The following is a 25,863-nucleotide window of genomic DNA, read 5'->3' on the forward strand; positions in this document are numbered from 1 at the left end:
CTGTGATGCAGGTAATTTCCTTATTCTCTAGGAATTCTAGTCCTAGTCAGTTTGCATACCTTTAAAGTAGGAATAGTAATATTCCTGTGTCTTGGCACATGTAAAATGCTTAGCTGAAAGCCTAATGTTACTTTATTAGTTCATGGGGTTTTATTTTTGTTATTGCTAGTAAGTATCTCACTCTGTCAGTTAGATCACCCATGCTGGTGAGGCCCAGGGACCAGATTCCTGTTCTTAGTTCCTTGGCCAGTTCTTCTGCAGTGCAAACTGTTGGTTTGAAAAGGAGCAGGTCCAGGAGTAGATGAGTGTACATCTTTACAGCTTGCTGATGCTGGAGTCAGAACAGAGTCAGAACTGAGCCCACACTGGGTATGTGCACATGATGCTGCTCCAAGGGGAAGCAAGGCCAAAGCATTTTTGCAGAGGGAAAAGGAATTCTTGGTCCCCTGACTTTATACAAGATAACACAATTATGTTGTGCTGTCTCAGATAAAGACACAAAAGCAACTCTGGGCCCTTCTGTGCCTGTAGTTCTTGAGGGAAGGTCACCAAGAAGAAACAGATTAGAGGAATCATACTCTGCCCTCCCCTTCTCCTAGCAGATTTTATCGTAACCCATTTAATTGTATTTATTTTATAATTTCCCTCTCATTGAGGAAGAGGGAGAAGGAGAGGGAAGGGAGAGAGAGAAAGAGGGAGGGAGAGAGAGAAGGAGGGAGGGAGGGGGAGAAAGGGAGGGAGAGAGGGAGAGGAAAGGAGAGAGAGAAGCTTTAACTTTTTTGAGAGATAGAGAAAGAAACTTTCTTAAAGAGCTATTTTATTAAATATATATTATACATATTTTCTTAAATCCATTCAGATGGGGTTTTTATATCACTTTAATTCTCCTATATCTTCATGAAGGAGACCTTTTTTTCTGAAGGTAGCTTTCCAGAGGTACTAGAGAAGAGGAGTTACTATCTCCAGAATCTTTCACTCATCTGAGAGAATGGTCTTTATTAGCATTTTATCAGCAGAGGGTGCTGTAGTTTAGAAGATGAAGCAGAAATAGTAGCTCATTGATTTATTTATTTATTTTAAATCTGGAAACAGTGGATGCTCTGTGTATCTCCTCTGATAGCATATAGCAACTGTGTTAAATGTTAACTATAGCCTATTTTTAAATTTATATCTTGTCTGAAATTGAAGTGGAAGTTAAAGTATTCATGGAAAAGAGTCAAATGAAAAATAGTCCAAAGAAAGTTGGCAGTTTTTTCTGGAACACTTCCAATCCATACTGGCTTTTTAAGACTATAAAAAAATGACCAGATATTTAAGGCCATAAATAGAAGGAACGTCTTTTAAGGTCATAGAGCAAAGCAGTCCAGAACATTTTGTACTTTTCATGTAAACCTGTGGGTAGGAAAACAACTGAGGAGAAAGGATACTTTTTTGCTCTTTGGTGACTGAGAGACATCTAGAACAGATATTTAAATTTCTACAAGACGATGAGAATATTTTGTGGTCCTGAATTCTAATATTTTCTTTCCTGGGTATCTAACTAGGTTTGTTGGAGTTCCTAGACACCTAACCAAAAAAGTCCTTCTGTGGCGTAGGATTATTGAAGACTTGAAGCTCTGAGAGTTCTACAGCAATGTGGTTTGAAGAAAATAGGGCAACAAGATAAAACCTTAGAAACTCAGAAGGCCATATCAGCCTATTTGGTTTAGTGAATGCCAGTGAAAGAGTATTTGGTGCCCCCTTTTTTGGTGCTTATTTATTTTTTTTAACAGCCTTTATTGAGATATACTTCATATGTAATAAAATTAATGCATTTAAAGTGTACGTACAATTCAGTGGTTTTCGTATATTTGCAGATACATACACTCATCCACACTATAAAATTTTTTATAATTTCCTGTGTCCAATGTTAGTTGCTCCCTGTCCTTAATCCACCACTCCCCTTATCCACCCCTATCTTTAGACTACTGCTAATCTACTTTCTATCTCTAAAGATTTGCCCATTCTGGACATTTCATGTAAGTGGAATCATAGAATATATGGTCTTTTGTGACTGGTTTCTTCAACTTAACATAATGTTTAAAAGGTTTATCTATGTTGTAGCATGTATCAGTACTTCATTCCATTGTATGGATAAAAACACATTTTATTTATTATTTATCCGTTGATGGACATATAGGTTGCTTCCACTCTGATATGGAGAATGCTGTTGTGAACATTCACATGTATGTATTTTTTTGTTTTTAGTTGTGTTTTTTTTTTCTCTTTAACAGAAAATACAGAGTTCTGATATTAAACCTGGCCCCGCCCCTGTACTTTTCTCTGTTGACACTTTGCATTAGTATGGTACCTTTGTTACAAATGATGAAATTACTATTGTACTATTTATTATAGTCCGTAGTTTACATCAGGTTTCACTGTGTTATACAGTCCTATGTTTTTTGTTTTGTTCTGTTTTAAAATGTTCATTCTAGTGACATATATGCAACCTAACTTTCCCCCTTTAACCACATTCAAATATATAATTCATTGATGTTAATTACATTTCCAATGTTGTGCTACCATCACCACCATCTATTACCAAAACTTTCCCCAGCCAGAAACTCTGTACCAGTTAAGCATTAACTTAATTCCCTACTCTAACCCTGGCCCCTTGATAACCCGTATTCTAGATCTGAGTATGAATTTTCTTATTCTAATTTTTTCATCATTGAGATCAGACAATATTTGTCCTTTTGTGCTTGGCTTATTTCACACAACATGATATCTTCAAGGTTTATCTATGTTGTTGCGTGTATCAGAACTTCATTTTTTTTTAACAGCTGAATAATATTACATTGTATGTATATATGACCTTTTGTTTATCAGTACACTGGTTGATGGACACTTGGGTTGTTTCCATCTTTTGGCAATTGTGAATAAGGCTGCTATGAACATTGGTATGCAAATATCTTTTTGAGTCCCTGCTTTCAATTCCTTTGGTTATATACATAGAAGCAAGATTGCTAGGATGTATGGTAGTTATATACTTACCTCTCTGAGGAACCGCCAAACTGGTTTTCACAGTGGCTGTACCATTTTATATTCCCACCAACAGTGAGGGAATGTTCCTATTTCTCTACATCCTCTCTAACACTTGCTAACACTTCTTTTTTTTTTTTTTTTTGAAAATAGTAGCCATTCTAGTGAGTATGAAATGGCATGGCATTTCCCTGCTGGCTAATGAAGCTAAGTATCTTTTCGTTTGCTTTTTGGCCATTTGTGTATCTTCTTTGGAGAAATGTCTATTCAAGCCTTTGCCCATTTTTAAATTGGATTGTCCTTTTGCTGTTGAGTTGTAGGATTTCTTTACATATTGTGGATATTAAAATCTTATCAGAATATGGTTTTTAAATATTTTCTCCCATTCTGTAGGTTTTCTTTTTACTTACAAGATCAAGTCCTTTGATGCACCGAAGTTTTTTTATTTTTTATTATTTTTTTATTTTTTTATTTTTTTGAGATTGTTCACATTACCATACAATCATCTAAGGATCCAGAGTGCACAATCAGTTTCCCATGGTACCATCATACAGCTGTGCATTCATCACCACAATTAATTTTCATTACTCCAGAAAAGATATAAAGGCAAAAAAAGAAAACTCAAAACCTCCCATACCCCTAACCACCCCCCTCCATTATTGACTCATAGTATTGGTATACTGCATTTGTTATTGTTGATGAAAGAATGTTAAAATACTACTAACTGTAGTACATAGTTTGTGATAGGTATATTTTTTCCCAATATACCCCTCTATTATTAACTTCTAGTTATATTGTCATACATTTGTTCTAGTTCATGAAAGAGATTTCTAATATTTGTACAGTTAATCACGGACATTGTCCACCACAAGATTCACTATTTTATGCACTCCCATATTTTAACCTCCAACTTTCCTTCTGGTGACATGCGTGGCTCTAAGCTTCCCCTTTCCACAACATTCACACACCATTCAGCACTATTCGTTATTCTCACAGTAACATGCTACCGTCACCTCTGTCCACTTCCAAACACTTAAATTCAACCTAGTTAAACATTCTGCTCATAATAAGCAGCCACACCCCATTCTTTAGCCTCATTGTATATCCTGGTAACTTATATTTCATGTCTGTGAGTTTGCATATTATAATTTAGTTCATATCAGTCAGACCATACAATACTTGTCCTTATGTGTCTGACTAATTTCACTCAATATAGGGCCCTCAAGTTTCTTCATTAAAATTTTTTTTTTTAAAGATGGTTTTGTTCTCCCGTCCTAAGTAAACAATTGATGGTTCCCTGTATAATCACGTATGTATGCATTCAACACCATCACCATTATCTATACAAGACATCTCCATTTCTTCCACAGAGAAGGAGGAAGAGAAAAGAAGGTAGAGAGACAAAAGAAAAAGAAAAGAAAAAAAAATGACAGCCAAAAAAGCAACAAAAGGAAGGATAGAGTTAAACTAAAGTAGAATAAAAGAGTCAGACAATATCACCAATGCCAAGAGTCCCATACCCCTCCCTTATGTTTCCCTCTTATGGGCATTTAGCTTTGGTATATTGCCTTTGTTACATTAAAGGAAGCGTAATACATGTTTCTGTTAATTATACTCTCTAGTTTGCATTGATTGTATTTTTTTCCCAAATACCACCTCACTTTTAACACCTTGCATGGTTGACATTCATTTGTTTTCCCTCATGTAAAAACATATTTGTACATTTTATCAGTCTTTATCTTTCCTCTTTCATTCCATTGTACCACATGCTCCTAACTTTCCTCTTTCAATCAAACTCGCAGTCATCTTTGTTCAGTGTACTTACATTGTTGTGCTACCATCAACCAAAATTGTGTTCCAAGCCTTCACTCCTGTCTTTTCCTTTCTGTCTGTAGTGCTCCTTTGAGTATTTCCTGTAGAGTAGGTATCTTGTTCACAAACTCTCTCCTTGTCTGTCAGAGAATATTTTAAACTCTCCCTCATATTTGAAGGACAGTTTTGCCGGATAAGGGATTCTTGGTTGGCAGTTTTTCTCGTTCAGTATCTTAAATATATCACATCACTTCCTCTTGCCTCCGTGGTTTCTACTGAGAGATCTGCACCTAGTCTTATTAAGCTTCCTTTGTATGTGATGGATAACTTTTCTCATGGTGCTTTCAGGATTCTGTCTTTGTCTTTGACATTTGATAATCTGATGATTAATTGTCTATTGTAGGTGTAGGTCTATTCAGATCTATTCTGTTTGGGGTACTCTGTACTTCTTGGATCTGTAATTTTATGTCTTTCATAAGAGATGGGAAATTTTTATTGATTATTTCCTCTGTTTTCACTTCTGCCCCTTTTCCCTTCTCTTCTCCTGCTGGGACACCCATGGCACATACATTCATGTGCTTCATGTTGTCATTCAGTTCCCCAAGATATTGCTCATATTTTTCCATTCTTTTCCCTGTCTGTTCTTTTGTGTGTAGGACTTCAGGTGTCTTGTTCTCCAGTTCCTGAGTGTTTTCTTCTGACTCTTGAGATCTTCTGTTGTATGTCTCCATTGTGTTTTTCATCTCTTGTGTTGTGCCTTTCATTTCCATAGATTCTGCCAGTAGTTTTTTCAAACTTTGAATTTCTACCTTATGTTCACCCAATGTTTTCTTTATATCCTTCATCTCTTTTGCCATATTGTCCCTGAACTTGTTGATTTGGTTTTTGATTTGATTTAGCATATTTCTTTAAAAATCTTTAATTGATTGTTTCATTAAAGTGAAACAGTATCTCAACTGTATCTTAATTGAGATGTAAGTTTGTTCCTTTGCCTGGGCCATATCTTTGTTTTTCCTATTGAAATTTGTAGTTTTATGTTGTCTAAGTATCTGGTTTCCTTGGTTACCCCAATCAGATTTTCCCAGACCAGAATGGGTTCAGGTCTCAGAATGGGGTTATATTCAGGATATATCTTAGAAGAATGACAGGCTTTCCTGTGAGGCCTCTAGCCACTATGCTTTTCCTAACCTGCCCAGCAGGTGGCACCTATCAGCCTGTCGCGCCCGACTGGTGTAAGGAGGTATGGCCCCTTTAGTTTCTGTTTTGGCTGTTTTCCTCCAGGGTCTGTGGTCTGAGTTCTGAAGGGAAGCCTGGCCTTAGAGCTGCGCCCCACCTCCTTCCTCTTAGGGAAGATACACCCCCTAGGCAGTTATCTTCTGTATTTGAATTGGTGCTTCTATCTCCACCCTTGTCTGTGCCATAGCACTGCGAACTGAAAATGGCTGAGGCTCTCTCCACTAAACAACTCAGGTTGAGAAAGAGAGAAAGGGAAAGAAAGCCCCTTTTCAGAGCCAGTTCACAACCCCCAGTTTTGCCCATCAGTCAGAGAGAGTCCCTGGTCTTTCTGGCTCTTTAAGGTCAGTCATCTCTAAAACCTCTGTCTGCTTGTTAGGGGTATGTCTATGTTTGTAGCTTGTATTCAACAGTTTGTGTTTGTTAATTAAAACCCATTTGAAGCTGAGCTGAGCTATATTTTCTGGCTCTGGGAGTGCTGGTTTCTCCTCCAGTGAGGGCTTGCAGCTCAGCCTGCCATGGGGGAGGGAGCTCCTGGTGTGGTTCCTGAGTTTTTACTCACAGATTTTATGCTATGATCTTAGCCATTCCACCCAATCCAGGTTGGTGTATGATATGTGGACAGTCACGGTTGTCCCCCAGCAATTGTTCAGATTAATTACTAGTTCCTGGTTGTTTATTAGATGTTCCAGGAGACTAACTAAATTCTGCTCCTCTCTGTGCCACCATCTTGCCCCTCCAGTTCCTGGTTTATTCTTGCCCATTCATGTTTCTGTTTGGGCAGGATGCTCTAGAGAGTTGCACAAAAGTTTTTAATTCTGATGAGGTCCCATTGATCTATTTTTTTTTTTTCTTTATTTGCTTGTACTTTTGGTGTTAAGTCTAAGAAACCATCACCTAATGCAAGGCCCCAAAGATGCTTCCCTTTGTTTTCTTCTAGGCGTTTTATTGGTTTGCCTTTCATATATATATAGGACTTTGATCCATTTTGAGTTACCTTTTGTATATGGTGTGAGGTAGGGGTCCACCTTCATTCTTTTGTATATGAATATTCAGTTTTTCCCAGGATCATTTGTCAGAGAGACTGTTCTTTCCCAGTTGTCTTGACTTGGCATCCTTGTCAAAAATCCAGTTGGCCATAGATGTCATGGTTTATTTTTGAATTCTCAATTCAAGTCCATTGGTCTATAGATATCTGTCCTTGTGCCAGGACCATGCTGATTTGATTACATTAGCTTTGTCATAAGGTTTAAAGTTGGGAAGTGTGTGTCTTCCAGCTTTGTTCTTTTTATGACGTTTTTAGCTGTTTGGGGTCCCTTATTGTAATTTCTGTATAAATTTGATGACTGGCTTTTCCATTTCTGCAAATAAGATTGTTGGAATTTTGATTGGGATTTTGTTGAATCTGTGAATCATTTTGGGTAATACTGACATCTTAATAATATTTAGTCTTCTAATCCATGAATACAGAATGTCCTTCCATTTATTTAGGTCTTATTTTTTTTTTTTTAAGCAATGTTTTCTAGTTTTCTGTGTTTAAGTCTTTTATATTGGTCAAATTTATTCCTAAGTATTTGATTCTTTAAGTTGCTATTGTAATGGATTTTTTTTCTTAATTTCCTCTTCAGATTTTTGCTCATTACCAGTGTTCTAGTTTGCTAATGCTGCTGGAATGCAAAACACCAGAAATCAATCGGCTTTTATAAAAGGGAGTTTATTTGGTTACACAGTTACAGTCTTAAGGCCATAAAGTGTCCATCAACAAAGGGTACCTTCACTGGAGAAAGGCCATTGGCATCCGGAAACCTCTGTTGCTGGGAAGGCACATGGCGTTATCCAAAATGTCTGCATCAGCTTCCAATGGCCATCTTCAAAATGTCTGTCTTGGCTCTGGCTAGCTGTGAGCTCCTTCTGTCTGAGCTTATGTAGTGCTCCAGTAAACTAAACAAGGCCCAAGCTGAATAGGCGGGGCCATGCCTCCATGGGAATTATCCAGTCAGAGTTATCACCTACAGTTGGATGGGTCACATCTCCATGGACACTGAACCAATAGGTTCCAACCCAATCCACACTAATATGTCTGCCCCCACAAGAATGCATTAAAGAATATGGCTTTTTCTGGGGGACATAACATATACAAATTGACACAACCAGTATATAGAAACATCACTGATTTTTGCCTGTTCTTCTTATACCCCACTTTTCTCCAGTAGTTTTGTTTTGGATTATTCAAGGTTTTCTATATATAGGATCATGTCATCTGCCAATAGTGAAAGTTTTATTTCTTCCTTTCCAATTTGGATGTCATTTATTTCTTTTTCTTGCCTTACTGCTCTGGCTAGAACTTCCTGTACAATGTTGACTAACGGTGGTGTTGTGGGCATTCTTATCTTGTTTCTGACCTTAGAGGGAAAGCTTGCAGACTTTCACTATTGAATCTGATGTTATCTGTGAGTTTTTCATATTTGCCCTTTATCATATCAAGGATGTTTCCTTCTGTTCCTAGTTTTGAGTGTTTTCGTCATGAAGGTATGCTGGATCCAGTGCCTTTTCTATGTCAATTGAGAGGATCATGTGGATTTTTTGCCTTCATTCTGTTAATATGCTGTAGTATTTTAATTTTCTTGCATACTGTTCTAAATGCCACTTGATCATGGGGTGTAATTCTTTTAATATGCTGTTGGGTTCACTTTGCTAGTATTTTGTTGAGCATTTTACATCTGTGTTCATTAGGGATATTAGTCTGTAATTTTCTTTTTTTGTGGTATCTTTATCTGTCTTTGGTATTAGGGTGATGTTGACTTGATAGAATGAGTTAGGGAGTGTTCCTTCCTCTTCAGTTTTTTTGAAGAGTTTGAGCATGAATGGTATTCTTTTTGGAAAGTTTGGTAAAATTCCCCAGTTAAGCCATCTGGCCCTGGGCTTTCCTTTCTCAGAAGGTTTTTGATGGCTCGTTGAATCTCTTTACTTAGGGTTGATTTGTTGAGGTTTTCTATTCTCTAGTCAGTGCAGGTTGTACGTGTGTTTCTAGGAAATTGTCTATTTCATCTTAGTTGTCTAGTTTGTTGGTGTACAGTTGTTCATAGTATCCCCTTATAATTTTTTTTTAAATTTCTTCAAGATCCATGGGAATGACCCCCCTCTCATTTTTAATTTTGTTTCTTTGTATTATCTCTCTTTTTGACTTTGTCAATCTGCTAGGTGTTTGCCATTCTTGTTGATCTTCTCAAAGAGAACAAAACTTTAGATTTTATTGATTCTCTCTATTGTTTTTTTTTTCTCCATTTCATTTATTTCTTTTTAAATCTTTGTTACTTCTTTTCTTTTACTTGCTTTAGGGTTAGTTTGCTGTTCTTTCTCTTGCTTCTTCAGTTGTTCATTTAGGTCTTTGGTTTTAGGTGTTTCTTCCTTTTTAATGTAGGCATTTAGAGCTATAAATTTTCCTCTCAGCACTGCCTTCTCTGCATCCCATAGGTTTTCATATGTTGTATTTTCATTTTCATTCATCTCCAGATATTTACTGATTTCTTGTGCAATTTCTTCTTTGACCCACTGATTGTTGTTTAACCTTCATATATTTGTGGAAGGCTCCTGTTCTTTGGTGATTACTGATTTCCAGCTTCATTCCATTATGATCAGAGAAAGTGCTTTGAATAATTTCTGTCTTTTAAAATTTATTCAGACCTGTTTTGTGCTCCAGCATTTGATCTATCCTGGAGAACATTCCATGAGGACTTGAGAAGAATATATATCCTGGTGTTTTGGGATGCAATGATCTATATATGTCTGTTAGGTCTAGTTCATTTATCACATTATTTAGGTTCTCTGTTTCCTTCTTGACCCTCTGTCTGGTTGTTCTATCCGTTGAAGAGAGTGGTGTATTAAAGTCACCCACTATTATTGTAAAAACATCTGTTGCTCCCTTCAGTTTTGCCAATGTTTGTCTCGTGTACTTTGGCGCTCCTTGATTGGGTGCATAAACATTTATGATTGTTATTTCTTCTTAGTGAATTGTCCCTTTTATTGATATATAGTGCCTTCTTTGTTTCTTATGACGTCTTTCCATTTAAATTCTATTTTGTCTGATATTAGTATAGCTACCCCTGCGTTCTTTTGGTTACATCTTGCATGGAATATCTTTTTCCATCCTGTCACTTTCATCCTATTTGTATCCTTGGTCTAAGATGAGTCTCTTGTAAACAGCCTATGGATGGATCATGTTTTTAAATCCATTCTGCCAATCTGTGTCTTTTAATTGGGGAGTTTAACCCATTAACATTCAAAGTTACTACAGTAAAGGCAGTTCTTGATATAGCCATCTTATCCTTTGGTTTTTATTTGTCAGATCTATTTTTTCTCTCTTTGTTTTTATCCTTTAAGTAACTGTTACTAATACTCTTCAATTCCCTGCCCTCCTCCAGATTTCTCACTCCTGTCTTTTCTTTTTAGCCAACAGAACTCCCCTTACTATGTCTTGCAGGGCAGGTCTCTTGTTAACAAATTCTCTCAGCATTTGTTTGTCTGATAATTTTAAACACTCACTTTTTAAGGACAGCTTTGTTGGATAAAGAATTCTTGGCTGGCAATTTTTCTCTGTCAGAATCTTAAATTTGTCATACTACTGCCTTCTTGTCTCCATGGTGCTCATTGAGTAGTCAGTATTTAGTCTTGTGTGGCTTCCCTTGTAAGTGGTGAGTCACTTTTCTCTTGCTTTCAGGACTTTCTCTGTCTCTTCAGCATTTGGCAGTCTGATTACTATGAGTCTTGGAGTGGGTTTATTTGGGTTTATTCTATTTGGAGTTCATTGGGCATCTTTGATTTGCTTATTTATGTCATTTAGAAGTATTGGAAAAATTTCCCCAACTGTCTTGAAACACTCTTCCTAGCCCTTTACTCTTCTCCTTCCGGGATACCAATGATTCTTATATTTGTGCACTTCGTGTTGTCAGTCATTTCCCTGAAATCCAATTCAAATTTTTCCATATTTTTCACCACTTGTTCTTTTGTGTGTTCGTATTCGGTTGTCCTCTAGTTTAATTATTCTTTCTTCTACCTTTTCAAATCTGCTATTGTGTATCTCTAGTATATTTTAAATTTGAGTGTCTTTTATTTCCCTAAGATCTGCTTTTCTCTATTTATTCTTTCAAGTTCTTTATGTTCTTCTAGTGTCTTCCTGATATCCTTTATGTCTTTAGCCAACCCTTAGAAGTTTTTTAGGAAATTTGTATATACAACTTTGATTAGTTGTTTCAAATTCTGTATCTCCTCCGGCATTTTAATTTGGTCATTTTGTTCGGCCATATCTTCTTGCATCTTCACGTGGTTTGTGATTTTCTGTTGGTTTCTTGGCATTTGAATATCTTGATAAAGTTACTTTGAAAGTTGATTTCCTTTGCTCAACTAAGATTTTATAGTTGCTTGGGTTTGCGTTGAAGGTGTCTTTTCACGCTTGGTTTGTCAGTAATTCTCAGCCAGACCAAGGCCAAGGCCTCCCATGGGAAATACAAGTCTATTTGAAAATACATTGATGACAAGGCAGAAAGGCAGTTTGTCAGAGTGCACTTTCCCAGTGTTCCCAGCAGATGGCACTCTTCGGCCACCTCTTGCCCTCAAGGCTGCCTCTCCCCAACTGCAGCAGCCAACTGAGCATAGTCCAGACCAGGTGAAAGTCCTTTCCACGCAGTAGCTGAAAGCTACTAGCTTGGGGGTGGGGGTTGGCACTTTGCACCTCAGTGGAGAATCTGCTTGTGGGCATGATGGGTCTGGTGATTTCAGGCTCCCTAGTGGACTAACCTCAGGTTTAGGACTGAGAAGCTCTCCTTCCCCAGCCCACAGCCAGCCTGGGGGTGCCCTGTTTTTCATCTACCTGCTCGATCCAGGATGGCATGTACAAGAGGGCCTCTATGGGGGGGGGGGGAAGGAGCTCCCAGAGCTGCAGTGTGGCTCTCTCCCTTGTTCCCACTTTTCCACCATGCACACTGTGCGTGGCCCAGGCCTCCATGAAGAAAGGATATAGGCAGTAGGACCCAGAATGCCTTTCTCGCCGGCCAGTTGTCAAATCTCCTCTGCTATGTGTCTCTTCTCCTCCCTAGAGAAGGGCCCCCCAATCTCCCTGAAAACCAGGCACCCACAGCGGCCTGTCTCAGGGTTGGGGAGTAGGCACTGTGCACCACTGCAAGATCTCTGTGTAGATAAAACAAGTCTGCTGGTTCTTGGGTTCTCACATGGGAGCTCCCAGCTGTGGGACTGGGAGATGATTCCCCTGCTGGCTGTAGAGATGGGAGTGCAGGAGTACGGCACACCTCCCACAGCTGCTCTGGCCTGTGCTTAGCAGCAGGCCCCAGGTACGGGCACAATTCAGTAAGCTCTCACTGCATCTTCTCAGTCATATTTTCTCTGCTTTTTTATCCAGATCCTCCCTTTATAATGTAGAAGTTCCTCTCTGGTCACTCGAACCCTGGAACCACTATCCTGATCATTTTCTGCTTTTTCTCTAGTTATTCCATGGTGGAGGAGTTAGCTCTCCCCATCCTATTCTGCCATCTTCCCAGAAGTGGATGTGTATTTTTATTTCTCTTGGGTGTTTAGCTGGGAATGGAACTGCTGGGTCATATGGTAACTCTGTGTTCAGTACTTTTTATCACTGCCAAACTGTTTTCCAAAGTGGTTACACCATTTTACATTTCCACCAGCACTGTATGAGGATTCCATTTTTCCACATCCTTGTCAACACTTAAGATCGGTTGTCTCTTTAAGTATAACCATCCTTGGGAAGGAAATGGTAGCTTATTATAGTAATGACTGGTGGTGTTGCGCATCTTTCCTTGCTTATTGGCCATTTACATATCTTCTTTGGGGAGATGCCTTTGAAATCCTTCAGCCATATTTAATTGCGTTGTTTATCTTGTTATTATTAAGATGTAATGATTTTTTACATATTCTAGAAACATGATCCTTACCAGATGTATGATTTGCAAATATTTTCTCCCATTCTGTGGGTTGTCTTTTCAGTTTCTCTACAGTATTTTTTACAGCACAGAATTTTAAATGAATGAAATAAAATTTTAATCGAAGAAGTCTGGTTTCTTTATTTTTCCTTTTGTCACTTGTGCTTTTGGCGTCATATCTAAGAAACTCATTACCAACCCAAAATAATGAAGATTTACTGCTGGGTTTTCTTTTAAGGGTTTATAGTTTTGGCTCTTACATTTAAGTTGATCATCACTTTTGGGTTAATTTTTATATGTGGGTGTCAGGTAGATGTCCAGCTTCATTAGTTTGCATGTGGGTATTCAGTTATTGCAGCACCGTTTTTTTTAAAAGATGATTATTCCTTCCCCCATTGAGTGGTCTAGTTATTTCTAGTCTCTGAGTTCCATTCCACTGATCTATATGTCTGTCTTTATGCCAGTACCACATTTTCTTGATTATTGTAGCTTTGTAGTGAGTTTTGAAATTAGGAAATGTGTGTCCACCAGATTTGTTCTTTCTCAAGATATTTGATGATTCTGGGTTCCTTGAATGTCCATATGAGTTTTAGGGTTAACTTGTCAATTTCTTCAAAAAAACCAGTTGAGTTTAACAGATACTGAATCTGTAGATCAGTTTTGGGAGTATTGCCACTGTGTAATAAAGGCCAGTCTTCTCTTTGACCAAGGTTTGGTCTTTTCCCTCAGCTTCTGGAAAGTAATCCCTAAGTCCTTAGAATATAATACCTGATGAGGGTGTCTTTGTTTACCTAGATGCATTGGGCCAGTCATAGAGTACCAATGTGATTTAGGGTGATGGCTTTGAGCCACACTAACAATGTAGTTTAGATTGTTGTAGCTAGAACTTCCTTTAGTACAGTGTTGAGTATAAGTGGTGAGAGGGGACATCCCTGTTTTTTACCTGTTCTTAGGGGGAAATCTTTCAGTGTTTAACCATTAATTATGATGTTAGCTGTGGGTTTTTCATAGACGGTATTTATCAGGTTGAGAGACTTGCCATCTATTCTTAGTTTGTTGGGTGATTTTATCATAAGGGGAGTTGCATATTGACATGTGCTTTTTCTGAGCCAGTGAGATGATCATGTGTTCTTTGTCCTTTTCAGATGTTAAACCAACCTTGCATTCCTACAATCTTTTTGGGTCCATATTCATAAAAGTTACTCTGTAGTTTACTTTTCTTGAGATGTCTTTGTCTAGTTTTGTATCAGGGTAATACTGGACTCATAGAATGAGTTGGGAAAGTGTTACCTCCTCTTATGTTCCCCACCACCACCCTTTTTTTGGAGGAGTTTGTGAAGGATCGTATTAATTCTTTAAATGTTTGGTAAAATTTACTATTGAAGATATCTAGCCCTGTGCTTTTCTTTGTGGGAAGTTTTAAAATTATTAATTCTACCTTTTTACTTTGTTATAGGTCTATTCAAGTTTTCTCTTTCTTCTCAAGTCAGTTATGTTAGTTTGTGTCTTTCTAGGTATGTGTCTTTGTTAACTAATTGTTTAGTTTGTTGGTATACAGTTTCCATAGAATTCCCTTATAATCTTTTGTTGTTGTTTTTGAGGTTGGTGGCAATGTCTCCTCTTTCATTCTTGATTTTGGTAATTTGGTCTTTTTTTTTTTTCTGGGTCAGCTAAAAGGGTTGTCATTTTGTTTTAAATCTTGTTGCCCATTTTAAAAATTACTTCAGTTATAATCATGTATTTGCCTTGTCTTTTAGGATTGATTTCTTTATCCCAGGAGTCTCTGTGGTTGGTGGGTTCTCAATATGTTCCAGCCCCAGACTTCTAGAACAAGAGAGAATAATAGAGTTGGCAGTGAAATACACAAACCACCCTCCTGCTCTTTGGATTCACAACCAGGTGAGCAAACTGTTTAAACTTGGAGATCTAGGTAGCCCTGTCTCCCACAGAATTTATGGTCAGCTAACTTGATCCACCTAATAAAACCTAGGCTTGAGTGAAAAGGTACATGCTTATAAAGAACTCCCTTACATCCAGAAATCAGAGAAGGGGAGAAGCAGAATCTGATGCATTAAGGATAACCCAAAGAAACATTGGAATCTGAAAATATCTTCTGGATCACCAAAAATTAACTGTTGAATATTGCTTTAGAATTAAAGCATTTTACATTACATGTAAATTTTTGAAGACTGACTTTCTATATATTGTGTAAATGATTAAACTGTAAATCATACTAGCGATCCTAAATAAAGGGGGATTAAATTAGCATTCTCTTATTATTTAGGGAGGGGGATGGGGCAGATGTCTCTGATTACATGATACTGCTGGTGCTTAGAGCTGAGCACTGCTAATCCGTGGTGCTGTTGCTTCTCCATTTCAGTCTCTGGATAGCTCTCTACAGGGAATTCTGAGAGGGAACGCCCATTTGACTGCTTTTAATAGCTCATGCTTCATCACAGGACTCAACGTATTCCTATGTAGGCAGCTTGTTTGTCATCCACTAGACTATGATAACAGAATGAGGTCAGAACAGATCAATTACTTGTCTTCTTGGTTTTTTACCCTTATTTCCTTTTCACTGCCATCTCCTTCACTTCTAGAGTATTCTTTCTATATTTACCAACAACCTCCATCCCATCCCTGGCGTTTCTTATCCCCTTTACGCAGCAGGAATGTAACAGTACAAATATGGCTTCACAAACAGCACTCTTTCCTTCTTTTCCTGGAAATCATCCAGAGTCAACAAAAGAAGACAAAAAAATGAAAACTCCTTTATTTTCAGCAGAACTTATACACAGACTCTAGTGTTCCAGAGAATAGTTGTCTTTATATAGGAGCAACATGGAATTAAGTACAGGAGAGAGCCAGTAACAGATCTTACAGAACACCAACAAAAATACACCTGAGGGTCAGGGGCCAAAACTAGAGCCCTTATCTGGAAAAAAGGGTGTGGAAACAGGTTGAGTTAGTGACCACAGAAGTCCCACCTGGATGCTGTTAGGTTCAGCTAGGAGGCAGGGCACACAAACAATCACACAGATAAGCCATATTTGTAGGAAGCAGTATGTCCTCATAGTGGTTAAAGAGAGCCTTTGTATTGTGAAAACCAGCTAGCATCGTATACCATTTACATTTCTTGACCCATCCTGCCTTATAGAACCTTCTTGCAAATAGTTGGTCCAAAAAAATTCTAATTCATCTCATTCTCATGAAAGAAATCAAAGAAGATCCAAATAAATGGATAGATACACAGTGTTCAGGGATGAGAAGATGACATAGTGAAGAAGTCACTTCTTCTCAAATTGATTATAAATTAAACATAACACAAATGAAAATCTTGGCAGGATTTTTTTGTTGACAGAAGCTGATTCTAAAATTTATATGGAAGAGCAGAGGAACTAGAGTAGCTAAAACAATTTTGCAAAAGAAGAATAAAGTGGTTGGAATTGCATTACTCAATTTTAAGAGTATTAAATAAAGCTACAGTCATCAAATCAGTGTGGTATTGATGAAGGGAGAGACACATAAATCAGTGGAACAGAAGAGTTCAGAAATAGACCAACATAAATATGCCCATTTGAGTTTTGACAAAAGGGCTGAAGAAATTCAATGGAGAAAAGGTAGCCTTTTCAACAAATAGTGTGAGAACGATTGTATATCCATAGGCAAAAAAAAAAGAACTTTGACCTAAACTTCACGCTTTATACAAAACAAATCATAGATATAAATGTACAGCATGAAGCTATAAAACTTTTAGAAGAAAAAAGAAGATCTTTGAGACTTGGGGTTAGGCAAAGTTCTTAGATATGACACCAAAAGCAAGATCCATAAAAGAAAAAAAATTACTGTATAGTACTTCATCAAAATTAAAAACTCTTGCTCTGTAAAAGTTACTAGTAGCAGAATTGAAAACAAGCTACAGACTGGGAGAAGATGTTTAACAAATCAGATATCCAGCAAAGAACTTGTATCCAGAATATATAAAGAACTCTCAGAAGTTCTCAACAATAATAAACAAACAACCCAATTTAAAAAAGCAAAGAACTCTTGAACAGACACTTCACCAAAAAGGATATAAGGATAGCATGTAAGTACATGAAGAGATAGCCAACATCACTGACCATTAGAAAAATACAGATTAAAACCACATGTAATGGGATACCACTACATACGTATCACAATAACTAAAATAAAAAACATTGACATACCAGGTGCTGGCAAGGATGTGGAGCAGCTGGAACTCTCATCCATTGCTGGTTGGAATAAAAAATGGTACAGCTGGAGACAGAGGCAAGATGGCAGCATAGAGAGGAGTGGAAGCTAAGTAGTCCCCCTGGAACAACTACAAAAAAACAGAAACTACTAGTAAATAATCCAGAATAACTGCGGGGGGACAAAAGAGACCATCCACTCATCATACATCAACCTGAATTGGGAGGAATGCCCGAGAACACAGCATAAAATCTGTAAGTAAAACCTGCGGATCCAAGTCGTGAGACCCCCTCCCCCATAGCCCGAGCTGCAAAGCCTCATGGTGCCAGAGAGCTCTCTCCCAGCAAGCGAATATAGCTCAGCTGAGCTCCAACTGGGGTTTTAAGTAGTGAGTGTGAACTGCTCACTACAGGTACGCATCCCAAAAAACAGACAGAGGCTTTGGGTGACAACTGACCTTGGAGAGCTGGAGGGTTGCCTTGGACTGGGTCTGAAGGGGACTATCTGTTTCTTTTTCGGCTCAGTGGAGAAAGCCCCAGTCATTTTCAGTTTCCAGGGCTGTGACTCTGGGAAGGGTGAAGACAGCACAAGCAGAGAGCGAGACCATTGAAATGCTAATGACCTCCACCTGGGGGGTCTGTCTTCTCTAGGAGGAAAGGGGTGGGGCCCTTTCCATTCAGAACCAGACTCCAGAGCCTGGGGGAATACGGCCATACCTCCTCACACCAGTCAAGAATTATAGGCTGACTGGCATCACCTGCTGGACAGAAAAGCACAGTGACCTGAGGCATCACAGGGTGGAGCAATTTTCTAAGACACACCCTCAGGGAAACCAGATACTGAATATTTCTTCCCTCTGGGACCTGAGCCTGTTCTGGTCTGGGAAAACCTGATTTGGATAACCAAGGAAACCATGCCTAGACAACAGAAAATTACAACCTACGCTAAGAAAAACAAAGTTATGGCCCAGTCAAAGGAACAAATGTACACTTCAACTGAGTTACAGGAATTTAAACAACTAATGCTAAATCAAATAAAAAAGTTTAGAGAAGATATTGCAAAAGAGATAGAGGCTGTAAAGGAATCACTGGGCATATATATGGCAGAAATCAAAAGTTCAAAAAAACAACTAGTAGAATCTATGGAAATGAAGGGCGCACAACACAGGAGATGAAAGACACAATGGAAACATACAACAGCAGATCTCAAGAGGCAGAAGAAAACGCTCAAGAACTAGAGAACAAAACACCTGAAAGCCTACACACAAAGGAGCAGATGGAGAAAAGAATGAAAAAATATGAGCAATGTCTCCGGGTACTCAAGGATGAAACAAAGTACAATAATGTACGTATCATTGGTGTCCCAGAAGGAGAAGAGAAGGGAAAGGGGGCAGAAGCAATAATAGAGGAAATAATTAATGAAAATTTCCCATCTCTTATGAAAGACATAAAATTACAGATCCAAGAAGCGCAGCGTATTCTGAACAGAAGAGATATGAATCGGCCTACGCCAAGACACTTAATCAGATTATCAAATGTCAAAGACAAAGAGAGAATCCTGAAAGCAGCAAGAGAAAAGCGATCCATTACATACAAAGGAAGCTTAATAAGACTATGTGCGGATCTCTCAGCAGAAACCATGGAGGCAAGAAGGAAGTGGTGTGATATATTTAAGATACTGAAAGAGAAAAACTGCCAGCCAAGAATCCTGTATCCAGCAAAGCTGTCCTTCAAATATGAGGGAGAGCTCAAAATATTTTCTGACAAACAATGAGAGACTTTGTGAACAAGACACCTGTCTTACAGGAAATACTAAAGGGAGCACTACAGCGTGATAGAAGACAGGAGTGCGTGGTTTGGAACACAATTTTAGGAGATGGTAGCACAACAATGTAAGTACACCGAACAAAGGTAACTATGAATACGGTTGAGAGAGGAAGGTGGGGAGCATGTGAGATACCAGAAGAAAGGAGGAAAGATAACGACTGGGACTGTGTAACTTGGTGAAATCTAGAGTATTCAACAATTGTGATAAAATGTACAAATATGTTCTTTTACGAGGGAGAACAAGCAAATGTCAACCTTGCAAGGTGTTAAAAATGGGGAGGCATTGGGGGAGGGATGCAATCAGCATAAACTAGAGACCATAACTAATAGAATCATTGTATTATGCTTCCTTTAATGTAACAAAGGTGATATACCAAAGTAAATGCAGATAAGAGGGGGGGATAAGGGAGGCATGTTAGACACTTGACATTGGTGGTATTGTCTGATTCTTTATTCTACTTTGATTTAAGGTTGTTTTTCCTTTTGCTGCTTCCTAGCTGTCGTTTTTTTTTCCTCTTTCTTTTGCCTCTCTACCTTCTTTGACTCTCCCTCCTGCCTTGTGGAAGAAATGTAGATGCCCTTATATAGATAGTGGTGAAGGTGGTGAACACATAAATGTATGACCATGCAGAGAACCATACATTATTTACTTGGGATGGAATGTATGGTGAGTGAACAAAACCATATTAAAAAAAAATGGGTTGTTGACAAAAGCTCGAGGGCAATATACTGAGTGAAATAAGCCAGACAGATAAGGACAATTATTGCGGGGTCTCACTGATAGGAACTAATTATAATATGTAAACTCATAGACATGAAATATAAGGTACCAAGATGTAGGACGAGGCTTAAGAATGGGGAATGGTTGCTTAGTATGAGCAGAATGTTCAATTAGGATGAACTTAAATGTTTGGAAATGCACAGGGGTGTTGGTAGCAAGATGTGAGAATAACTAACAGTGCCAAATGGTGTGTGAATGAGGTGGAAAGGGGAAGCTCAGAGTCATATATGTTACCAGAAGGAAAGTTGGAGGTCAAAAGATGGGAATATATAAAACTGAATCTTATGGTGGGCAATGTCCACGATCAACTGTACAAATACTAGAAATCGCTTCCATGAACCAGAACAAATGTATGATAATACAACTATTAGAAGTTAACAATAGGGGGACATATAGGGAAGAACTATATACCTATTACAAACTATATACTACAGTTAGTAGCATTTCAACATTTTTTCATAAACAGTAACAAATGTACTATATCAATACTATGAGTTTACAATTGAGGGTGGTTGGTTAGGGATAGGGGAGGATTAGAGTTTCCTTTTCTTTTTTTCTTTTTTCATCTTTCACTTTATTTCTTGTCTGGAGTAATGAAAAGTTTCTAAAAATTGAACAAAAATTAAGTGTGATGGATGCACAGCTGTATGAGGGTACCCAGGGGCAAGTGATTGTGCACTTTGGATCTTTGGATAATTGTATGGTATCTGAACAATCTCAATAAAAATGAAAAAAAAAAAAAATGGTACAGCCATTCCGGAAAACATTTTGGCAGGTTTCTATAAAGTTAAACATACACTTACCATATGACCTAGTACAGGCATACCTCGTAGATATTGCAGGTTTCGTTCCAGACCACTGTAATAAAGCCAATATTGCAATAAAGCAAATCACACAAATTTTTTGGTTTCCCATATTTTGATTTTGCATATAAAAGTTATTTTTAGACTATACTGTAGTCTATTAATTGTGTAATAGCATTATGTTTAAAAAACAATTACCTACCTTAATTTAAAAATACTTTATTGCTACAGAATGCTAAAAAATACTTTATTGCTAAAGAATGCTGACTATCATTTGCGCCTTCAGTGAGTCCTAATCTTTTTGCTAATATGGGGGGTCCTTGACTCAATGTTGGTGGCTGCTGAAGTTTGGGCTGGCTGTGGCAGTTTCCTAAAATAAGACAACAATGAGGTTACTGCATCAATTCACTCTTCTTGTTACTAAAGATTTCTCTGTAAAATAAAATGAAGTATGTCTGTAGTACCACTCCTGGGTATTTCTCCCTAGAGAAATGAAAGCTTATGTTCACACAAAAGACTATACACAAATGTTTCTAACATTTATAAATAAATGATTCTATTTATAATTGTCAAAACTAGACACCCAAATATCTCTTATCAGCTGAATGGGTAAATAAATAGTGGTACCTCCTGCAATTGCTACTCAGCAATGAAAAAGGATGAACTATTGATGCACACAACAGCTTCAGTGAATTTTGAAGGCAATATACTCATTGAAAGAAGCTAGTCTCAAAAGGTTACATACTGTTTAATTCCATTATATCACATTCTGGAAGACAAAAATATAGTGATGGAAACAGATCAGTGATTGATGGATTAGGAGCGGGAGATAGTGTGGCTGTGAAGGGATAGAACAAGACATTTTTTGTGGTGATGGGCTGTTCTATATTTTGATTTTGGTCATAGTTACATGAGTTAATATATGTGTTAAAATTCAGTAACTGTACATCTAAGGGGAAAAAAAGCCAATTTTACTGTCAGATATTTTATTTTATTTTTTAAATTTTATTTTGAAATAAATTCAAACTTACAGGAACAGTTGCAAAAACAATACAAACCCCATACGCAGAACTCCAGCATACCCCGACCCCCTCCCCCAATACCCTGATCCACCAGCTTTAACATCCTGTCACACCACCATTTCTTTCTTTCTCTCCCTATCATCCATCATCTATTGCTCTGTCTTCTGAACATATGAGAGCAAGCTGCACACATCCTTGAACAAACAATATAATTCACATATACATTTCCCATGAGTAAGAACATTCTTTTATGCAATCCCATTAAGCGCAGCTAAGAAGTTCAAGAAATTCAACATTGATACAAAGCTTACATTCTATATATCCATTTTTTTTTTTTTGTCTTATGTCCCAACTGTGTCCCTTTGAGCCTCCTCTCCTCCATCCTCAGATCCCATCCGGGATCATCCTTGGCATTTAATTGTCATTATCTCTTTAGACTGTCTTTTTTTTTTTTTTTTTTCCCCAAATGTGGGAACATATGCAGCCTAAATCTTCCCATTCCACTCCCTCCCTAGCATTCCATTAGTGGGATTAATCACATTTAGAATGTTGCAGTGCCATCATTTTCCCACCATCCATTTGTCAGATAATTTAAAGAATAAAAATTTAAAAATATATAGGAGTGGAGAAAAAATATTCTTGTGGTAGACATGTCAAGTTGTGTCTGTTTGGGCTGACCCATGGGTGCTTACCTTGGTATTTCCATTGTAAATGTTTCCTGTCCCATTTTTACCTTCCAGCCTTCTGTGTCTCTCCCCATGTATAGTTCAGTTGCCTCTTTCCTTCTTAGATTCTCTGTAGATTTCCCTCCCATTATTGTCTCTAGGCTGCTTTCTGAGTCCCTAAAATCTGCTACATGGGTGGGACCACCAAGGTGTCCTCGTGCCCTGTGCTCAGTCTCAAGCTTGTGTCAAAATGGTCAAAATGAGCACAGCCCTTCCTGCTTCTGCTGCCAGGAGCCCCTCCCCAGCCTCCCACGTGATCTGACCTGGTCCTGGTCCATAGCTCCCTGCTTGGTTTCATGCCTCATTGGTATTTCAGTGAAGGAACTTATTCTAAAAGCCTGTAGAAAATCTCCAAGTGGCGTTGCTTGAACGCACATACTAATTATAGCGCCGGCACTACACTGCCAAGTGGGAGTTGCATGCAGCCTTTATGAAGTCAGATTTTTCTTGGAAGCATTCTCAGGTGGCTATTTTCCTCCTGAGGATTTGTCTTATTAAGCTCGTAGAGTGGACAATGGAGGCACGTGCGTGTCTGGGTGGCAGCAGGCTGCTTTGTTGGGACAAGGGATAAAGTACCATAAACTTCTTCCTTTATTTTATGTGTTTTGGCTCAAGCTCCTGTCAGGGTAAAGGGTTCTAGACAGCTATTGTGTGCTGTGGAAAGGTTGTTTATTTCACAAGATGAAAATCTATACCAAATTAGGTACATTGCTGTGTAATTGAAGGTAATGTCCTTTTAGTCACTTATATATTATACTGTGCAGTACTTAGAGTCTTGTGTTCACGCTAACCTGGCAGTTTTTATTGATCAACAAGAGACAGAGGTGGCTTTTGATTCTTTCCAGATGCTAACAAATTAGAAGATCGATCTACTGAAGATTATTTTGTCGCTAAGGAGACGAAAGGCTTCTTGAGAATTATCTTTCCCTGAGGCACATTTTCTTGCCAATTTGAGGCTTGAAAATACTCTGGTTTCTAAAAACAATAATCTAAAGGCTTTCTTTGTTGTCATTACTGAGCATGCCAAAGATGACCATTAGAGAAAATTATTTCTCTCTTCATTTCTTAGTCTCTTTTACTGTATTAGATTCGTACAAAAAGAGAAGTGCACAGGCAAGTTGAGAGAGGAAGGGAGGATATAGGGAGATTAATCCATTGTCGTTAGGCTGAGCCTTTCAAATTTTAGATTCTTTTTTTTAAGACTTGAAAGGAAGGAGCATTGTAAAGCACTTCTGGTAGCCAGTGTAGTGATTCCTAGATATATTAGTTATTCCTAATAAAGTGTTCCCTTGTTTTGCTAATTTCTTTTGTCAAAATGAAAACCTACTTACCAATCTTCATGTGAAATATTTAAAATAGTTAAGTTCAGACTTTTTTATCCCCCTTAAGAGAAAGGATTTCCATTTGTGTAACAGTTCTTTACCAAAGAACCTGTTTTGTGAATTCAAATAATTTTCTCTTCTTTCTTAGATTTTTCTCTCAGGTTAACTCTTCTTTCAAGGTGTGGTGCCCCAAATTAAATTCATTCAAAAAAGTGCTTACTGCCTGCCTGCCGTGTGAGTTGCCAGGGATGCTAAGGATCTGGCTTGCAAAAAGTATGTAACACATTATTACTTAAGAGGGAGTTTATTTGGTTGATTTATGGCAGGAAGTTTAATGAAACCAAACCTATGTTCTTAATAGAAATTTCTTTATTCCTAGATTCTGTGTTATAGTGACAGGGAAGAATGAAGCAGGCATTCCCAGAGCTTTCTCTCCTGTGACAGCCACAGTGACTAAAAATGCCCTCTTCTATAAAGTTTTATGCTGGCAGGGAGTTTCCCCCACAGTGTGTCATTTGATGCCCGCAGCAGCCCCATGAGGTGAGCAATCAGGTTCTATTACTCGTTTTACAGATGCGGCAGCAGAGGCTCAGTAAAGTTAGGGGACTTAATGGATTTCGTAGGGATAGTTCATGATGGGGATGTGACTCAAATTTGGTTTTCTAACTCCTACATCAATGCCTTTTCCTTCAGATTAGCAGTTCTCAACCCTGTCATATCCAAAGCCCCCTCTCTAGAAGTATCCTGAAATGAAGTCATAATTAATGTAACAAGCACATAGAAATACTTTAAAATTAGCGTAATTCTCTAACTGTAATACAAAGGAGAAAAAAGGGATAGTGATTTATAATCAAAGAAAATGTATTTCAGTATAGGAATGGTTGGGCATGTCTAAACAAGAAGATGAAATGAAGTAGTCAAGATAGTTGTTCCCTTCTGTAGAGTCATCATGAATACACTGCCCACAAATGCAGACGATACAGGTGCTTTGTATGGGTGGTAGAAGAACCACAAATGTTACCTATAGGGATGTGGTTTTTCAGAAAAGGGAACATGTTTGTTAAAGTTCTGAACACAACAAAGTACAATCCACACAGTGGTTACATTCTGGAAAATTCAGACTGTATTAGATCCATGCAAATAGTGCTTTGAGTTTATTTGTAAACTGAGTTAGGTTGAGATTCAGGTTTTCACCTACATGAACTTCCCATGGGCCATCCTGAAGCTGTTATGCAGGATAGCCCTGTGTATTGTAGACATTGGTGTGCTGGTAAACTCTCTCTCTGAATAAAAAAGCCATGATTTGTAGCATTTGCTGATTTCTGTGCTGTGAATACTTCCATAATGACTGATTTCAAACTAACAACAGAAACCATCTTGAAAAAATCCTGCATATCAGCTTAGCAGGAGCCAGCTCTGACATCCCACTGATCTGGCAGGACATCTAACATCTCTGGCCCTGTCCTCTAAACACCAGTCAGTTTCCCGGAATCATTGTGACAACAAAGTGTCACCACACATTTCCAAATTACTCCCCTCAGAGGCAGTATTGCCCTGGTTGAGAACCAGTGCATTAACTGTGATGGCAGTTCTGATATAAGTGGCCTCACCAAATAGTAGGTGCTTTATCTAGTAGCTATTTACCTGCTAAGTAGGTGTATGTGACACGACACTCGCATACCCTAAAGCCTCCAGCTGCCTGTTCCTACAGCTTCAGGGAGAGGCAGGCAAAATGGCAGTGCTGAGCAGGACTGGCTGTGAGGATACCAGGAATCAGGAGAAGCCCTGGTGCTCACACTCAGCTCCAAGGAGCCCAGGAGCCCAAGGCTGCCACGTGTAGTGACACTTGCTTCATCCTGCCTTTCTCAGCATCTTTGGCATCCATGGCTTTATCAGAACACAGGAGCATCACTCAAATAAAGGAAACCCATACTACAGAGCTGTCTCTTGCTGAGTCCATTACTCCCAGCCTCTCTCCTCAACACAGTTCATCACCTGAGAAGTTAATAAATGGTAAATTACCGGAGTCTCCTTTTCTCAATATTGGAGTGACTGTGCTGTATGGATCAGGAAGCCAGAGAAGCAAATGGCCTAATAATGCACAAATAGAATCAATCACGGGTCCTAGGAAAACTGAGAGCAAGCTATAAAAATAATCC

At 38.3% G+C, this 25,863-nt stretch overlaps 1 protein-coding gene across 7 annotated transcripts in view; it reads left to right on the forward strand.

Moving 5' to 3' along the window:
- OXNAD1 (oxidoreductase NAD binding domain containing 1) overlaps positions 1-25,863 on the forward strand; it is an 89,394-nt gene that overhangs the window by 42,531 nt on the left and 21,000 nt on the right. For all 7 annotated transcript variants that reach the window (XM_037845530.1, XM_037845522.1, XM_037845512.1 and 4 more), the window contains one exon: positions 14,771-14,912. In XM_037845530.1, coding sequence (XP_037701458.1) covers positions 14,771-14,912 — 142 coding nt within the window. The remainder of the gene's footprint in view (positions 1-14,770; positions 14,913-25,863) is intronic.

The sequence above is a fragment of the Choloepus didactylus genome, chromosome 1, assembly GCF_015220235.1.
Source record: "Choloepus didactylus isolate mChoDid1 chromosome 1, mChoDid1.pri, whole genome shotgun sequence".
In the NCBI taxonomy this organism is placed as follows: Eukaryota; Metazoa; Chordata; class Mammalia; order Pilosa; family Megalonychidae; genus Choloepus; species Choloepus didactylus.